Here is a 17,220-nt window from a genome sequence, read left to right as displayed (position 1 = left end):
CGGAGGAGGCGCGAGGCGGGCGCGCACACGGGCGGACACACGCCCGGAGCCGCCTCGTCGGGGCTCGCCGCCTCTCCCAGCCGCTCCCCGAGCCGGCGGCGCAGCGCAGCGCCGGAGCAGGCGGCAGCGCGCGGAGCGGCGGCCACAAGGTAGGAACCGGCGGGCAAACTCTGCTGGGGCTTCAGTGGGAAGGGGGAGCCCGAAGTTGCCTCCGCGGCTCCGGGGCGGGGGCTGCGCAGGGAGGGCTCAGGCGCTGCCGCTCAGCTCCGCTCCCCGCAGATGTCGGCCGTGCTGGTGCTCGCCGCCTGGTGCTTCCTGCAAGCCGAGAGCCGGCGCGCCGAGAGCCTCGCCGGTGCCGGCAGCCGCGGCGATTTCCTCGACAACGACAAATGGCTGAGCACCGTCTCGCAGTACGACAGGGACAAGTACTGGAACAAATTCCGGGATGTAAGTAGCGCCCGCGCCCGCGGCGCCGCCACCGGTTGCTGCGGGACCCCGCACCGCACCTCAGCCCCGCGCAGCAACTCGGCGGCAAAAGTTTCCGCGCCTGCTGCTTGCGCTCATTGTGAGCCGTGCTCGTGGGGGTTTGGAAGAGGGCGTAGTGTTGCAAGAAGCTCTGCTTTGAGCCAGGGCTCTTCTGTTTTGCAGCGTCTAAACCGCGGTTAACTTTGAGAGCCGCTGTGGTTTGTGGCTGCGCAGGACAAACCGCTCGCTGGTTTTGTCCCCGAGGTGGGTGCAGCGTGAGGGGCTGCGCTGCATCCCCGTGGTCTGCGGGCAGCCGGGCACAGCGGGCGACAGCGGGGAGGAAACGCAGCCCTGATGGTGAACGCAGCCCACTTACCCACTTGGATATCGTGGGTATTTGTCTCTTAACAAATCCACTTAACGTTGCATCCAACTTTGAGAAGAGGGTCACAAGGTATCAGTGTTAAATGTAACCAATTTCTGCGTAGCTTTTATAGAGTAAACCGTATGAATTCTCCRTGATTCACTTTTTTTCAGGTTCATGCAGGTTATCTGATTTTTATGTATTTATTTTCCTAAAGAAATACTGTTCTCTGGCTTTCACATAAAACCTTAGATTTTTAATGTATTTGGTCATCTCAGTATCTGAAAAATTGCGCTGCCTGCAAGTCTCGATATAACAAAATATTGCCTTAGTGATGGTGCTGGCAGGTATGTGAGAACACACATCTGTGAGCAGTCACAATGGTGATGTCCACCTAATGGCCTTGCTGAGGTTCTCATATAATACGCTTCTGGAAATGCCTACATAGTCACAGTATTTTGTTAAGAGAATACTACAGCTAATAAGGGTTCACAGATTTTTACTAGGCTCCCAAGGAACCTTTGTGATTATCTGGTTTAGCCTCCTGAGGACTGCAAGCTAAAGATTTCACTTGGTAATTTCTAAGTCCGACTTGATATGACAACTTGATATAATTTAAAAATGTTAAATTAAATTTAAGGATTGACAAATCTATTTTTTTAATTAGGGCTAGATTTGTGGCAAGGGGCTCTCTAATCTTTTGACAGTCTATTTCCCAATTGAGACCTTGCATTAATATGTACTCTTTGAACTTTAAGTTATCATTTCATTTTATGCATTTTTTGAAGTCTGGAGTCCCTGCAGTTTCTCTTCCCATTCCCCTTTCTTTAGTTTCACAAGTATGAATGCAAGGACATTATCCCTGTGCCTATAGAAGATGTCTTCATCTGCTTGTAGAAGCAAGTTCTCCATCAAGCAGAAGCTAGAAGTATTAGATTTGTACAGAGGTCGGGTATCAAACCTAACTAGGTTAATGGTTCTATTTAATTACTTCAAAATCAATATGCTCTACAAGTGTATGATTATCCATCCTCATTTTATTTAGCGAATGAATAGCAGAAGCCTACAAACCTTTCTCAAAAATGAAAATATAAACTGCTTGCATGTGTAATCAGACTCCTAATAACTTGCTTTCATCCCGGGTGATGTTAGGGCATTGTAGTTTCCTGTGAGAGGTCCTGGGCGCATTCAGAGTTAATGGCTTCTACCCCCATCCCTGTGCAGTGTCAGATGTTTTTTAAGAATCGGCGCTTCCAAGGGCCATGGAAGAAACTGTTAGGTCTGGCAGAGGGCAACCTCTGGGAGAGAGAGGTGTCCCTGGGAGAAATGTGGTCCTTGCTTTGTGACAGCACTGGCTGGGGACACGCTACTAAAGCATTGGCGTAAAAACTCCTTAGTGAGGTGCAGCGTAACTTACAGTATTGGCTGTCCTATGTAGGGTAGGGTTGCATTTTCTTCCTCATAGTTGAACTGTGAGGAAATTATCTTCCCATCTGCCCTTTCCTCCTTTCCTGAACTGTGACTGCGCTATTATTGGATGGAATTCTCAGTTTAGGCTTTGCACACGTGGTCAGGGCAGTCAAGTTGGGTGTTGGAGCCAGTGTTTTCTTGGGCCTTGCACTACAGCTACAACAGAGGGGAAGCTCTAGCTTGCACTGTCAGTCAGCGGAAGCAGGATTGGAGTAATAGTCTTAAGTACCTTTAGTACCTCTAAATTTTATGTCATGTAATGTAAATAAAGTTGCACAGGTAGTTGTTTAGGCAGCTGTATCTGTGAGCACGACTGCAGGTTTGGAGCTGAGATTTGATTGCTATGGGAGAGGCTTTGTTAAACTACTTGTATGTGCATGTATGAATTTGTCATAAAGTTGCATTCCCCAAAGGCTTTTGTTTGTTTTATATGTGCGTATAGTGTATAAGTAAATGTAAAATTTGAAATTGGGCTTCCCTTGTCTTTATGGCCTGACTTGAGAAGACAGCTGTTGATTGTTTTTATCTGTGCTTGGGTTTTGGTATGATTCAGGTTTCTTTTGAGCCAAGACAGCCAAGTAGTTGCACACAGTGAGCCAACAWGCGTTACTCCCTGTAGAAAGAGAGCAGAGAAACACATCTTATCTCCAGTCTGTATTACAGGCACGTAATCTGACTAGTTTTTAAGCTGTCTGAATGTAATAGTGTGAAATGAYGACCTTTYAACATTTTCAGGCCTCTAGGAATTTAGGTAAAATGACACTCCRTAACACACTCTTTTCACATGATTTGAACATGATCTGTACAATGCTCAAGTACTTAAGTTTGAAAAAACAAGCAGAGCCTGTAAGTGAATAGTGTACCTAATGCAGTGGATTTGTTGTGAAGCATATGCTGCCACACTCTTGTTTTTTGCCCAGCATCAACACTGGGGGAATGTCAGATTAGTATGTTCTAAATATTCTGAAATTGGTATTTCTGTACGTCTTCCACCCTCTTTCCAGATTTGCTATGAYTGATATGTAACCAAAGAAACAAAAGTAAGGATTGTGTCCTACATCCCATTTTATAGTTGGGAATAATGGTATTTTYCTCCATCGCAAGCATTATTAAAGCTGTATATAAAAAGCAAAAGTGACTGAGATCTGTGGTAATATAGAATATTATTTTCCTAATCCAAATAAATAATGACTTGAACGCTCAAAAATCTAATGACCAGAGCTAGTCTGTTTTGTAAGCATATAAAAAAATAAAAACTAAGTTATTTCAAAGGGAAGGAACAACAGCTGTTTACTTGCACAGGTTTTAGGTTTGGAAAAGCAGGCAGCAGGGATATGGAAGCCACATTAGACRTTGTGATGTTATGGAGACAAATGTTAAGGCTCTGACTTTCGATCAAATCTATCAAGAGAGATCCTTTGGTTTAAGAGGAACTTGAGCACGAATGTGATGTCTGAATGTGAAGTCTTATAAGTCTTGGCAAGCATTTTTATGTGAATAGCCACCCATGTTATCCTACTAGGTCACGCTGCAGAATCTTGATGTGTTCCTAGAGGCTTGGCACGTAAGGCATAGAATAAGTCTTCTCTTAGTGTTAGGCCTGTCTTCTGTCTTTAATCAAAATTATATGAACAGACTAATTCTATTACTTCTGCTTGGAGTTATGTCTATTTTCATTATTAATGTTGATACATAAAATGGTAATAGGCTCAACTAGCTATGGATTAAATTGCAAAAAGCAGGGTAAAAAGTTAAATGAACTTAAAGAGTCTAGTATAAGCTGTACGCGGAAATTCTGCAAAACTGAAAGCGAAGAGTCTTGGCATGATCTCTGATTTCAATTCATGTTTATGCATGGCAGGTTGCCAGACGACGTTTTGAGCGTTAACTAAGCTGTTTCTCTAAATTTTATTGCTTATGGAGTTTCAGTTCAGGCAGTCATGTTAATTCCCCCGTGCCGTCTATGCCTGGAGATGTGTTGGAAACGTGCATGCCTAAGAAACAAGGCACAGAACGTCGTCATCTGCATGGATCARCTTCTCAGAGTTACTGCAGATAAACAGCCGTATGTAACTGAGCAGCATGATTAGTTATATGTATTTAGCTTCTTGAGTCGTAATGAAACTACCAGTCCCTGGTGTGGTTCAGCAAACAGACAATTTGATCAATTTTTCCTGTGTTATTATGTTTCTGTGTATTATCTTTCTGAGCCTCTTGAGTTCACCCCCTTGTGATGATCAGAAGAGTCCTAGGTAGAAAAGCGAGTACAYGACTAGGAACTGGGGGATCTGTATTTCTTCTTGCTTAGCCGTAGGTGAAGTGTTGGACTTGGGCCAGACTCTTCATGTTTCTGCCCCTGCTTTCCCCCTTGTTGCATGTGTCTGTCTCTGCTTTGTTTAGTCCAAAATTAGGAGTGTGATGGTGAAATTTGTTAGGAAAGACTTGGAAAACATGGCCCGTACTGAGGAGGATTGGAATATCAAGCAGGCAAAATCAGAATATCTTGAGAAATCGGACAACTCAAGAGAAATAAAATGAAATTTAAAAGTACMCAGTAGAAGGTCATAGAATTGAGAGTTAACAAGAATTTAATCTGGCAACCCTACTTGAAATGGATGAGAGGGAAAACCTGTGTACTCTTATTGATTTGCAGAGTTATTCTAAGTTATGAAAGTAATGCTACTCAGAAGAGAGCAAATATATTGTAGGAATGCACAAGATGAAAGATTTCTRATTCTGCCGAAGAAAAAAAATTAGCCAATGCGTGGGTGAGAATACTCAATAGAAATATTGTGAGTTCTGATCACCCAAGCTCAAGAAAGACAAACTTTACARAACTGGCACACCAAAGGGCTTCCCGCATTATAGGGGAAGACAGSAGATTTTAAGATATTGAACTAGACAAGTTTACTCACACAAAGCTAATAATGTAAGAGTGGTTTTGTTTCAGAAACTTATTGAGAGGGACAGCAAAAGCTGCTTGGCATGAGGTTGAGATCAAGAAATAAGTAGATACTGGGATTTTTTTGGAGCTAAGTCTGTTTGTGTAGACTGGATTCTTTCTGCTCTGTGCTCCCTGCAAGGGTACATGCTTTCCATGTGCATTTTCCTACCCAGGACTCTAAAACAATTTCAAGATACTGTCTGATGCCAAGGTGAAGGTACTCAGTTTGGGACTGAATTTTATTTTCCTGTATTGTCGTTAGGTCTAGCAGGGACTGTGGCTTTTTCTATATTTTTATCACCTCAGATGTAAAGATAGATTTTCCTGTGATTCAGAGATGAATATGTATATTTATGGAGAAGCTGTGTTAGTTATGTGAGAGTCAGTAATCCCATGGAGGGTTCTGGTGGACTTGTAGGAAATAGAGGTATCCAGTCAATAAATGGCTGGGCATCGTGATGGGACACTGGTACCTCAGGCTTCTTTCCCTGGAGATTATCATTCTGAGCCCACCTTGAGGTTTAATTGAGGGTGAGGATTATGTGCACACAGAGTTGAACTGTGATATGTAAATCCATCCCAACTCTCTAGCACAGTTTGTCTCTTATGGCAGTCCTTCCTCACCAGCAGGACAAGACTGGAATATAAATGTGATTGCAAAGTACAATTGCGATGCACTTGCCAAAGATGCATGAAATTTAAGTAGTAGCAAAGGGTGAGACCAACCCTGGCTGAATATAATTCATAATCAGTCCCTTAAAAACAGCAAAAATATGCTTAGAAAAACGTCCCTCTCTGATTTGCTACTTCTGCAGTCATCAAGAAGAAAAATAACGGCATTTGTACTAGAATAATTAACTTGGCAGGTACAGGGAGTCCACTTTGTGTAATTATGTGACATTTATCCAGCTTACTTATGAATGACCTAAGCTAAATAGGTCAGTGGAAAGTTAGTGTATTCATTTCTAATATGGAAATACCACGGTGATTTCATGGTACAGCTTCAATAGATTCTTCCCTTTTGGAAATATTTGATAGAATTAAATCACAAGTCACATCCTTGCTGTGGAATTCCATGCATGCAAAGTTTTCACTAATACGTTTTACGGGTTTTGAGAGCAGCCTTTCTTGGATTCTACTGCTCGTTTTCTCCCTCTTAAATTTTGTTGGGTTTCTTTTCCATTGGGGCTGGCTTTATTGCAAATTTAGACACTGGCTCTGTGAGATTCCGGGGAAGTGAGTCTTCTGCTTGGTATCTGGATGCAGATTGTACAGTTTAAAGGTTGCAGTGGGAGCTGTAGGAAATAAAATGATGTGAAGAGCATGCTACGTCTTTGGTGGAGCAGAAGAGAAATATTCTGTTTCTTGATGAATGTTAGGTTTAAAAGGACATAAAAAGTGGAAGAGGCAGTTTCAATGCCCTGCAAACAGTGTCAGTACCTTCATTTCTAGGAAATTTTCATTCAGTAAATCAAAGCCTCGTATGTATTTGGGGGTAGATTTTGTTTGTTTCGATCAAAACTCTTGCAAAAGGAGAGAGAAAAAAAGGCAAGTATTACAAAAAATGAGATGGGTTAAAAATCATAGGATGCTGGATTCTGATATGTGGTTGAATAACAGTAATGATTATTTACCTACTGWTACTTGAGTCTGATCCTAATTTTATTTCAGGTAATCTGTCCAGGATTAATACTGACAGAATCAAGCTCTTTGTTCACTAATGTAAAAAAGAAAATGTCAAAAATAAAAGCTTGGGTATGTTGCTGTGTTTTGAGCAGCAAGGAGATTATTGATATGTTTTCTCTCAGATGTTTTAGTCTGTGTACTCTGTAAATACAGTGTTAGCTGTCATTAGGAGGTTAGAAATATGTAATGAGTGATTCTCAACTACAGTACCAAAACTGAGACTTTTTCTTCTTGATTCAGTCCCTCTATCATGATGTATCTGTATTTGCTGTGAACAGAATAAAACCAGTCAGAGTTTGGCTGCTTCTGGACAGCTCTTATTACAAGACACAGAATTTCATGATGAGAATGGGAGGTGGACGTTACATCTGTGGTACAGAAACTCTTTTCGTTTTGATAATGTGTCTTTACTTAAGAACTGTTTGCTGAGGAGCCACAAATGAGATAGGTCTGGCAGTTCTGTAATGAAATCTTAATTGTCTTCAAGTTGATGACTGAGTTCTCACTGACTTTACTGAGGCCAGAGTTTGATTCTTATATTGCTCTSAAATAAATAAATAAATAAGAYACTTGATAGACCGATTAGTTTAACTATTTCTTGTTGACTTTTGGAGGATTCTGTGTAATTGGAAAAGGCTGAAAGATGAGKTCTRTTTTGCAGKCATAAGCACAAGAAGCTCCCCAGCARAATCTTGCTAGCTTTCTTTTCAGACTGCAGCCTTTTATAGACTCCAACCAGACCCCAGAAATGGAGTTGGTTTGTTTAAAAGTTGCTACCTTCAACTTCTGAACTTCAGTTCTTAATTCTGTTCTCAGTTTTATGCAGTACATTATGGCTATTAAGGTACCAAGCCCTAATGTTGTATAAACACAGTTTGTGGGTATGCAACACCAGCAGTTATTATTGGTGGGTTTGTTGCCAMAGATTGTCAGCTAAAATTGAGTAACTTGTTTGGACCGAACATCTGATGTCTAATGACTTTAAAGAGTAAGATAAGATTCAAAATTCAACTATGGATAAAATAACTGTGAAGTTACTGAATAGAGGTTTTGGCAGGAAGTAGATCAGTCTTCATCTGTCACTTCTATAGCTTGGTTGTAATCCAGAGTAACAGAAAATCATTCTCATTAAAGAGGTACAAGGAGGCTTCAGTTAATTCTATGATCTTAGCCATGCCCTTAATGGACTTCATGTCATATATCCATGTCACCTGTCTTGGGCTSATAGGAAAATACTTTATTAAGAACTGGTGTTAAAGGAAGTGCGTTCAAACTTGTTTTCATGCAAGTAGTTCCAGTGTATCCTGGCTTGAACAGTGGCTAGCGCCGGCATTGGTAGAGGTGCTGATGCACGTTACTGTGAAGCTTCCTCATCAGGATATTCACTTGTCTATGTCCAGTGGCATGTGTAATTCCATACTTTATTCTCAGAACAGTTCATGTGGTTTTTTTTTTATGTGCTTTTTTAGCTCGGAGAGCTGCCTTTGCCCTTTGATTCACATTTCCCTCATTGACTTTCCATGATTATTCAAAAAGTTTATTTCAGTATCATCTTCTATTTACCGATCTTGTCCCCACTGCCTTTKCTCTCCAGCTCTTTTACAGTAGTCAGAACTGGGAGAAGAGGCAGTTGCAGCCCCTGGAACTGGAGGGAACAAGTGCAGTTTTCCAGCTAAAATCCTCACCGGGAAGAGCCGGCCGTCTTGGTGCTGTCCAGTGCTGAACGGCCGCACYGCGCCGCAGGGCTCCCTGGGCTGGGTTTGCGCCGAGCGGGACAATTTGTAGCCTCCTTCGTCATGTCCCACAGGACTTTTCCAGTGTACTTGAGCATACAGTTMGATATCTAGATGAGATTGATGTGGAAACAGAAGGTGGAGGTAGTTGGGAGTTTCCATCGAGCCAGTGCCAGATCTAATAACAAAATCGTGTTGTGTTAGTCCCAGGACAGCGCTCCTCCGCTGAGCTACGTGCTGTGCTGGAATGCTGAAAGACAAGGTATAAACTAACAGATCTGTAGTCATTCCTTGGATATCCGTGTAACTGACAGCAGTGTTTAGAGGGTCAAATTCATTCCTGGTTTGGCAACGTAAACCTCGCTCAGGTTACAACAGGGACAAATTTTGTCCATTTTTTTTTTTCTGAATAAAGCCAGAGTAGCTGATCCTTTTGACGTCAGCTGGCATTTTTTGTTTGCTTGCTTTTGTTTTTTTTAACTAGGTAGGCACAGCACTAATTTGATGCCATGCTGAAGGAGGAGGAGGTATTTCCTGAGGTGATGTACTATTAAAAAGGAAATATTATCCAGAGCAGATTTTCTGTATCTTGTTTGATCTTAATGTTAAACTACATCTGGTGAAACTTATGACTCTCGGTAAGTTCAAATCTAGTGACCCTTTTAAAACTCACCTCRTATGGCTAAGGAGGAAATTGTTTCCCGTAAATAAAGAGGGGAATGTTGTCTTCAGTGAGGATATCATAAGCATGTGATGATTAGTGATTTAAATAAAGAATCACCCAGTTGTGTTCCTTAGCCACAGCTACAGAAACAACATGATGGTTCACGAAGGACAACGGCATCTAAAGAAAGATCATGTCACTTTTTGTTAGAATAAATTTTTGACCTGGAAAAACACTGCAGAACTGTCAGCTATGTGTATGACGACAGTCCTGCAGGGTGAAGGAATCTGATACACCAGATAAATTTGCTCATTAGGAGGCATGTGGTAATTCATATCAGAGGGCACAATTTTATTAGTCTTCTCGATTATAAGAGTGTTTATGTAGTAGTATGTCAGATATAACAAGATAGTGAATGGTTCGTTAATGATTTGATTACATCTGAATATGGATTGAAATGATGATCTTTTCGTTGTACAGAATTACATTTATATCTAGAGTCGCTTCCTTTCTGTAAAGCCTTGCATATGGATTTGAAGAAACCTTTTCATGAAGAAGTATTTTGTTTTATGTATGTGGCATGCCTTAATAAATGATAAGATGTTTGGCAAGCAAAGGTTGTGTATCATGTAAGGAATATCTAGAGGCTGAGATGAAAGGAAACATCGCCTTTTTTCCTCCCAAAGATTGTGCTGTTAGGGATGGTGAGGAAGCATTTGCTGTCCCCCTGTAATGTCTTGTGAAAAGGAAAGAGACTGAACGTAAGTGTAGGAAACCTTGATGGGTATAAATGGACAATTTTGAGAACACGGGTAGTACACAAAATTCTTAGGACCAGTTTAAGATATATTGAAACTTCCAGTTTTGAAGCAATATCTGCCATCATGAAGAATCATGTCTCTGTTAAAAACAAATGAACAATTTCTCTAGGCCTTACTCTGCTATCAGTAAGTTTGTTTTAGCTTTCATAGAGCCTTTACATTGGCTTCTGTTGAGAAAATCCCGCTTTTGGCAGTGTCAGAATATGGCCCTATATAATCAAGAATGAGCCATATTCTATTGCAGTAGGTCATAGCAGGAATAAAGATAAATGCGGTGTGTGATCAGCATGGCTGTAGTTTTCATTAGCAGTGGAAGAATCTACAAGCAGAACATCTTTTTCAAATCTGCCTTCATCCTTGCAGAACCGTTACTGATATATCGGGGACTGTGCAGTTGATGTGTTCAACCCAGAATGACACAACCATTGTCTCGAAAATTCCAACTCAATTAGGGGATATATCTATGTATAAAAGAGATACGACGTTGAAGCCCTAGGGCATGGCTGCTTTTACAGCTTTAGCTTCCTAAATTAGGAGGTACTGCAACTGAAATTGCACAATAAACTTGGTTTTGTCAGTCATTTCTTACTAAGAGAAACTACATGTGCAAGCAAGTGAAGAAATACCAAAATGTTTAGTGTTTGTCATGTGCAAATGAATGCTGGATAATTTTGCAGGTGCAGTCAGAGAAGCCATGGCTCAGATGGCACCCTGCTTCATTAAGTGAGAAATAACCTGGACCATCTTTTCTGGAGCCTGGTGATCCATCCTCATAGCAAATGCCCGGCAGAAAAGGAAATGGAGAATATCAAATATGTGCCTAGTGGAAGTCACAGAGATAGCAAAGGGAAAAATAGGTAAGGAAAAGCATCTCTGGAGAGGAAGCTTGCTGATGATCTAGGGATAGGAGAGCAGGAGGTGATCTAGAGAGTGGAGAGCTGAAAGCTGGTTTGCTGCTTATTGGTGTCCCACTAGACCCTGACCTGGGCAGCAAGTGTTCTTGTTGTGAAGCGTCTGGTATCCCCCGCCTTGAGAAGTATGGGCAGTTCTGGGCACGGGTGTGGAACTTGTCCAACCTCATGGACATTCTGAACTCCAAGCAAGCACCACGGGCTCACTGCCACTGAGAGGCTAAAACATCTGCCCTTGTGTGGGTTTCATGCTGTGTGACTTGTGCATTGCACAGTGGGAAGYGTTGGGCTTAATCTGAAATAAAGAGCAAAAATGCACTGTAGAAAGAATACGTGTGCCTTAGTCACTCTCCTTTTTTTGCAGTGTAGTTGTGGGTATCTGCAGCATTCGTGATTAGCAGAGGAACAGAKGGCAAAAGCAGAGCATCCGGTGAGTGATCATGTGCTGCTGCGAGCTCATTTGGGAAGCAGTTTGCTCCGCTCCCTTGAGTGTGCTCTTATGCACCGGTGCAAGAGGAAAGGAGGAAAAGAATTTCTAACAGTTGCTAAAATTCAGAGTGTGGGACCTATGTAAAACATGGGGTGCATCTAAGCTCTCAAAATACCTCCAAAGTGCTAGAATCTTGGGGTGCCCAGAGATTAATTTGAACCAATACTGTCCTGCCTGGCTGAAACCTGTTATTATGTATGTTATCGTATATATGGTAAATGTTATTAAATGTCCATAAAAAATCTTTTTCTGTGGCTTCATTTCTGGATGGAGGGCACGATTCTATTGGCTRTGCAAACTTTGGTAACCGTAGTTGATTAAAAACAAACAAGCAAAAAATTCCCTCTATATATTTTACCTGGGCACTTCCTTCCAATGTCAGCATTGCTCTACAACTGCTCAAAACTAGAACACAGAGAGGATTTTGTCAGCATTTCACTGTGACACTTGTTTCACATAGAAGGCCAGAGGGCAAAACAAAATGCTTTCTTTCGGTCCATGTAATTGCTTTAGAAAGCAGTGGTAGCCCTGCAGGGCCCAATCCCTGAGTTTTGTATGAAGTAATATTCAGAATGGTGATCCTGGAGGTAAAAGCTGGCTGGTTAGTTGGGTAATTCTCTTCTCCAGACCTCAATCTTAAAATTTTTTGACKTTAAGGAAAGGTGGCAGGAACAAGGTAATGGAAGGTTGCTGAAGAGACATAAAGCTACCTTAAACATGCTTTTCATCAAGTAAGAAATGTGATATTTCTCTATCCCCGAGAGACTGGGTGGGTTACTACAACTGTTCAATGAGCCTAGAGCCTCTCTAGTAAATCCTGTCTAGCYGAAGTCTTTGCTGAACCCTAATGGTTTCTTCTCCTCTTTCCCCATTTCTCTTCCCACTTTTAGTTCATGCAAGACTGTCCTTTGGACATTCTGTTACACCAGTAGCAGCAGAGGGCTATGGCCTTCTTTAAGAGACTCTTTCTGAGAAGAGTTGGCAGAAAACAGCATTCTTCTGATGCCTGCTGAGCCAGTATCCACAATCTAAAGGTTCCTGTCCCAGCATGAGACCTCATGGTGCTCCTGACCACCATGTCACTGAGTAGTGTGTTCTTGGCCACGCAAGGAGATGTTTCTCAATAGCTGGAGGTGTGGAATAACCAGGACAAAATGACTTGCCTCCCGGAGTGTGAAGTTACTGCCCGCAGCACAGCTGTAACCTCAAGTGGCTTGAAGAGCTGGAGAATTGCATAGTATTCTCTATAATAATAGAGTTTACCATTGCCTGCTGAGTTGCAAAGTTGTTCATTTCAGGTTAAACTATAACTTGCATTGACRTGACTGCGAAAAAACTGAGGGAGAAACAACAATCACCTAGGYGAGTTTCCCTACAGAGTAATGCTTCGGACAGCTTATTTCCTGGGTCCAGATTTTTGGAATAGCACAGAAATCAAACTGCAGGCAGTGTAGGAGACCGGAGAGCTGACTTGTTCTTTTTAAAAGGACCGTTAAATTACTCTCCCCAGCCATAAACATGAAAAATCTACCTAGCATAGTACTGTGCAAAACCACATTGCATCCGGTGTCAGGGAATAAACCCCTCTGGTAACAACTTGGGTGAATGGCAAGAGAGAAAATGAAAGGACTTTTATAAGGCAGAATTTCATTTGCTGTCTAGGGAGTTTATTTTCCGGTGGAAGAGAGAAGGAGAATCGTTGCTCACTTCTCTTCCAAAAGGCTATTTGCAGGAAGCAAATTCCCAATTTGGAGGAACGTCGATCTTCCTGAATTTTTTTGGCAAGGCAAAAGTGCTGCTAACTGTGCTGCTTTTACACCCTGCTGTGCCCATACAACTTTCTCCTCCCACTTTCTTTAGATAAATCAGCAGCAAGTGGTAGCTCTTGGCATGCTCGTTTGAGTGCTGCAGATCCTTTTACTGGGCCTGTACCCAGGGACGCGAGGTGGGAGATGGGAGGCAACGTCCTTATCTTCCTGCATAGAACACAGCAAGCACCCAGCCTTTCATCCCTGTTTTCTGGTTCATCACTCCTTGTCAAYCTGACAGTGACTTCAATTCTGTGCTTAGTTAAGTGCCCTTTTATTATCTCTTACTGCTTTTTTTAAACACGCAGGAAGGTAGCAATGCAGGATTAAGCAATTTGTGATATTTTGACTTCTGTRACTTCATGTGTGGTGGTAGAAACTCTAGGTGGAGGCCAGTCTGCAGGCTTCTTCATTTACTGCTGCTTTAATAGATGTTTGTTTGCCCTTTGAAATATTTGCTACTTTACATCCAGCAAAATGATTTTCAGTACTGTAATTTTACTGTAATTGTACTGTTATAGTAGACTGTGATCAAAAACCACTTCAGCAACTGTGCATTTCCATGCTGCCTAGCAAAACAGGCACAAAACCTTCTTGCACAGAAGGAGGGTTAGTATAGCCCAGCAGGCAGAATGAAATGTGATAGAGAACTAGGAAAAATATAGATAATAACCAAGTTTCGAAAGCTAAATCATATGCTTTGTAAGTCAGAGTAAAATGGGTTTGAGAACTGACGATAAAAAAAAATGTGTATTTAAAAACTGGCTATGGCAGATTGTTTGTGTGAAAATTATTCACATTTAAAGGTAGTTAGTTTAAGCCATTATCTTAGATACAAAATTTGAAGTCTAAATATATAATCCTGTTTGGGTAAGTGTTGTTTCTTTCTGAATTTTTTGCCAGAATTGTTTCAGGAGGCTGCAGGGATATTTTATAAAAATCTATAGAATGAATTTGCTTTGTTCTCCAAGAGCTTCTTAGTTGTCAAGATAGGTTCAGGAGCAAGACAAGCTTCTTGAGTTACCACTGTCCTCACTCTCAACTAAAATAGATATATTGGCTTCATTTTCTCTCAGAAGTAACTGTTATTCGTGCTGGTCCTTTCCCATGCTTCTGAGTGAGCAAGGCTGTGAAGTTACTCCCTATAACAAGTTGGACTTTCCTATGGAGGTAACATTATAACAACTGAGGTCAAACTTTCATGATTTGGGAAATGTGAATTTTACTACAGCTGAAAAGAGTTCTTGAAAATGGAAAATGAAAAAAAAAATRTTTCTGACCTCTACTAAGTGTGGTCCAGAGAAAGTCAAAGCTATTAACTGCCCTGTGTTCTGCTCCTGGTGACCTGCTCTCTTTCATCCGTTCTGTCCTTAAGGTGCACGTGTCTGAAGAACAGATGGGATATCTTGCTGCTCTGCACGAGGTGAAGTTGACATTTCTGAAAGAGTTCTTCCTAGTATTGCATCTCTTGTAGGCAGTGTTTGCTCCCTGTAAAAACTCTCAACTGATAAAATTTAGAATTCTTTATTTGAAATATTCATAGACTGGATAGGGGTAGATGGTATGCTTCCTGAAAGAGTTTTAGTTCCGTATATATTTTGGTAAGGAGATCACAGTAGAATTGAAGCCTCTCAGACTATGAGGTCTAACTTCAGATCCATTTTAGATGACAAGAATATTACAGACAAAAACGTCTGAAAGCTCTTGATGCAAGAAAGTGTCTCATGGGCTTTTCCAGCTAGTCTCTTGGGTAATTTGTGTTGTGTCATAGCGCTGCTCTCGTTAGCTGCCATGGCTAGTGGGGAGGAGCATAAAAGAATCTACTACGAGCCTGGCTTCTCAAGTAATTAATCAACCATTAAATAATGTTGTTTCAAGACTATCAGAATGATGAAGCTCTGCAGCACTTTTTAATCAATGGTCTTGAGGCCTGTCCTTTATTTAGGACTGGACTAAGCACCAGCAGTATTACACAGTGTATTCTCACTGAATGTCCCCTCTGTTTTTAGAAYGTCCTGCTCTGTCTCAGGTTCTCTGGAATCTATCTACCCTTCTTGATCTCTGAGGTTGACTTTAAATAACACAGACTTGAGCTCTCAAGGAAAGAAATATTTTAAGAGTTCTCTTCAAATTATCTCTGGCAAGGAATATTTAAAAATAAACTATTTCTCTCCTTCTCTCCCTCCACCTTCCTTTCTAGAGCGAGCTGAGGGGACAGCGTCGGTTGAATCATCCATCTGACTCATGCCAACAGCTGTCATTGTTAGATATAAAGATGAACTAAAAAGCTGTTATTTGCTTGGGAGTATTTTTATATTTGACTCACTTGTCCATTGAGGGGGAGTTTTCTTTATGCCTCCTTTCACATGGAAAATGACGGTGGAGCCATGTGTTGTGGCAATGGCTACAAACTGTATTGTACTGAAAAAGGCTGCTGATAATCTTGCACCTCGGAACATGTGTCATCCTAAAAACCTGTTTCYTGCACTTGGGCGCAATCTCTGGGAGGCTCTGTCCAGAAATCCATGTGATACTTCCGTCAGAATGCCTGCCTCTGTGTGATTACTTTCTCCTCCCTGGCTATATGCTGGCCTGAAGGTGTTGTCTGTACAGAGAAATAGGAGATTTTTTCTCCCCTTGCCCTTCTCCGTCTAAATCTTTTCTCTGCAGCTCCTGTAGTTCTCTTTAGTGTCTTTTCCTTTGCATTCTTCATTCTTTGCTCATTTTCACTCTGTTGTGATGTCCATCCTGTTTTTTTCTGTATTTTTTTCTGTGTTTTTGCCATCTCCCCTTTCATAGTTATCTTTCATATCTTCTTTCATCAGCTGAGTCCTGTTTGGTAGCCTCTCTGTTCTAACTTGGTCTTCTGGTTGGCTCTAATTTCTTTGGAAGCTGTGATGCTTAATCATAAGCCACTTTCTAGTACTCAGCCATCTGGCAGGGTTGATTGCATACGTCTGTGCCCTGAATTTGTCTCATATTGGCTTCTGTTGAAAAAGAAATGAACAGTTCAGTTTGGTTTTACAGACTGCCAAAAACTTAAGGTGGCAGATTCAGTATTGTCTTATTGCATGTGTGTTATGACCTGGGACAAGACAAATGCTAGACTATTGGAGGTAATTATTTTATTCAAACTGATGATGAAGTCACCAGTCTGGTAGGACTCTAGGCCGTGTCGCTGAAATTACAGTCTGGCTTTCCACTTCAAGAGAGTGGGAGATGAAAATATACCTAGTTTTTAGGCTATACATGCTCTAAAGTTTGACGTCACTGATTTCAGTGGCTGAAGTGATTACATTGCTCAAAAAGTCATGGTTTTAATACCTTGCAACCTGAGAAACCTAGTACTAAGTATAATCTAACAGGAAATGGAAAGTTCATCTATTGTTTTTTTCAGGTCCTTTTTTTCCTGTTAGAAAAGTGTTAGTGGCTTTGCATAGAGCATGTGGCATTTTGTAAGTGCTACAAAAATTAATTTCATTTATGAATGTCATACTATTTTAAGAAAATGGTGTGCTTCATATCATTATTACGTGAAGTATCATGGGATTAAAATGCATTTTTTTTGATTAAGTCAGTATTATATTAATTAACTTCTCTAATCACAAGTATGAAGTTGACAGCACTGGAATGTTATTTTTTCAATACCAGGCCTGAAGCTTGAACACAATTGCTATTTATAATGAAGTTGTGAAGTGCTTACCCTGATAAAGCTTTATCATGTTCAGATTCAAGATACCGTTGCAGCATATTTCAGAAATTCTTAATAACCCCCCTTAGGTTTTCTTATCTTGTTCAAGGAAAACCATAGTTTCTACTTATCGGGTCACTTACCTGTCAAACGAGCTTCCATGAGAGCTTGGG

The 17,220-nt window shown here is 41.2% G+C and overlaps 1 protein-coding gene across 2 annotated transcripts in view; it reads left to right on the top strand.

The window, feature by feature from the left end:
* The first annotated feature begins 121 nt into the window (after positions 1–121).
* Positions 122–17,220, top strand: part of SPOCK1 (SPARC (osteonectin), cwcv and kazal like domains proteoglycan 1) — a 246,313-nt gene continuing 229,214 nt past the window's right edge. For both annotated transcript variants that reach the window (XM_026047477.1, XM_026047476.1), the window contains exons 1-2: positions 122–149; positions 280–447. In XM_026047477.1, the coding sequence (XP_025903262.1) occupies positions 280–447 (168 nt within the window). In that variant the 5' untranslated portion in view covers positions 122–149. The remainder of the gene's footprint in view (positions 150–279; positions 448–17,220) is intronic.

This window comes from Nothoprocta perdicaria, unplaced genomic scaffold (genome assembly GCF_003342845.1).
Source record: "Nothoprocta perdicaria isolate Ctin4 unplaced genomic scaffold, notPer1 scaffold_5, whole genome shotgun sequence".
In the NCBI taxonomy this organism is placed as follows: Eukaryota; Metazoa; Chordata; class Aves; order Tinamiformes; family Tinamidae; genus Nothoprocta; species Nothoprocta perdicaria.
Note: the sequence above shows the minus strand (reverse complement) of the source record. Positions and strands in the feature narration are given on the sequence as shown.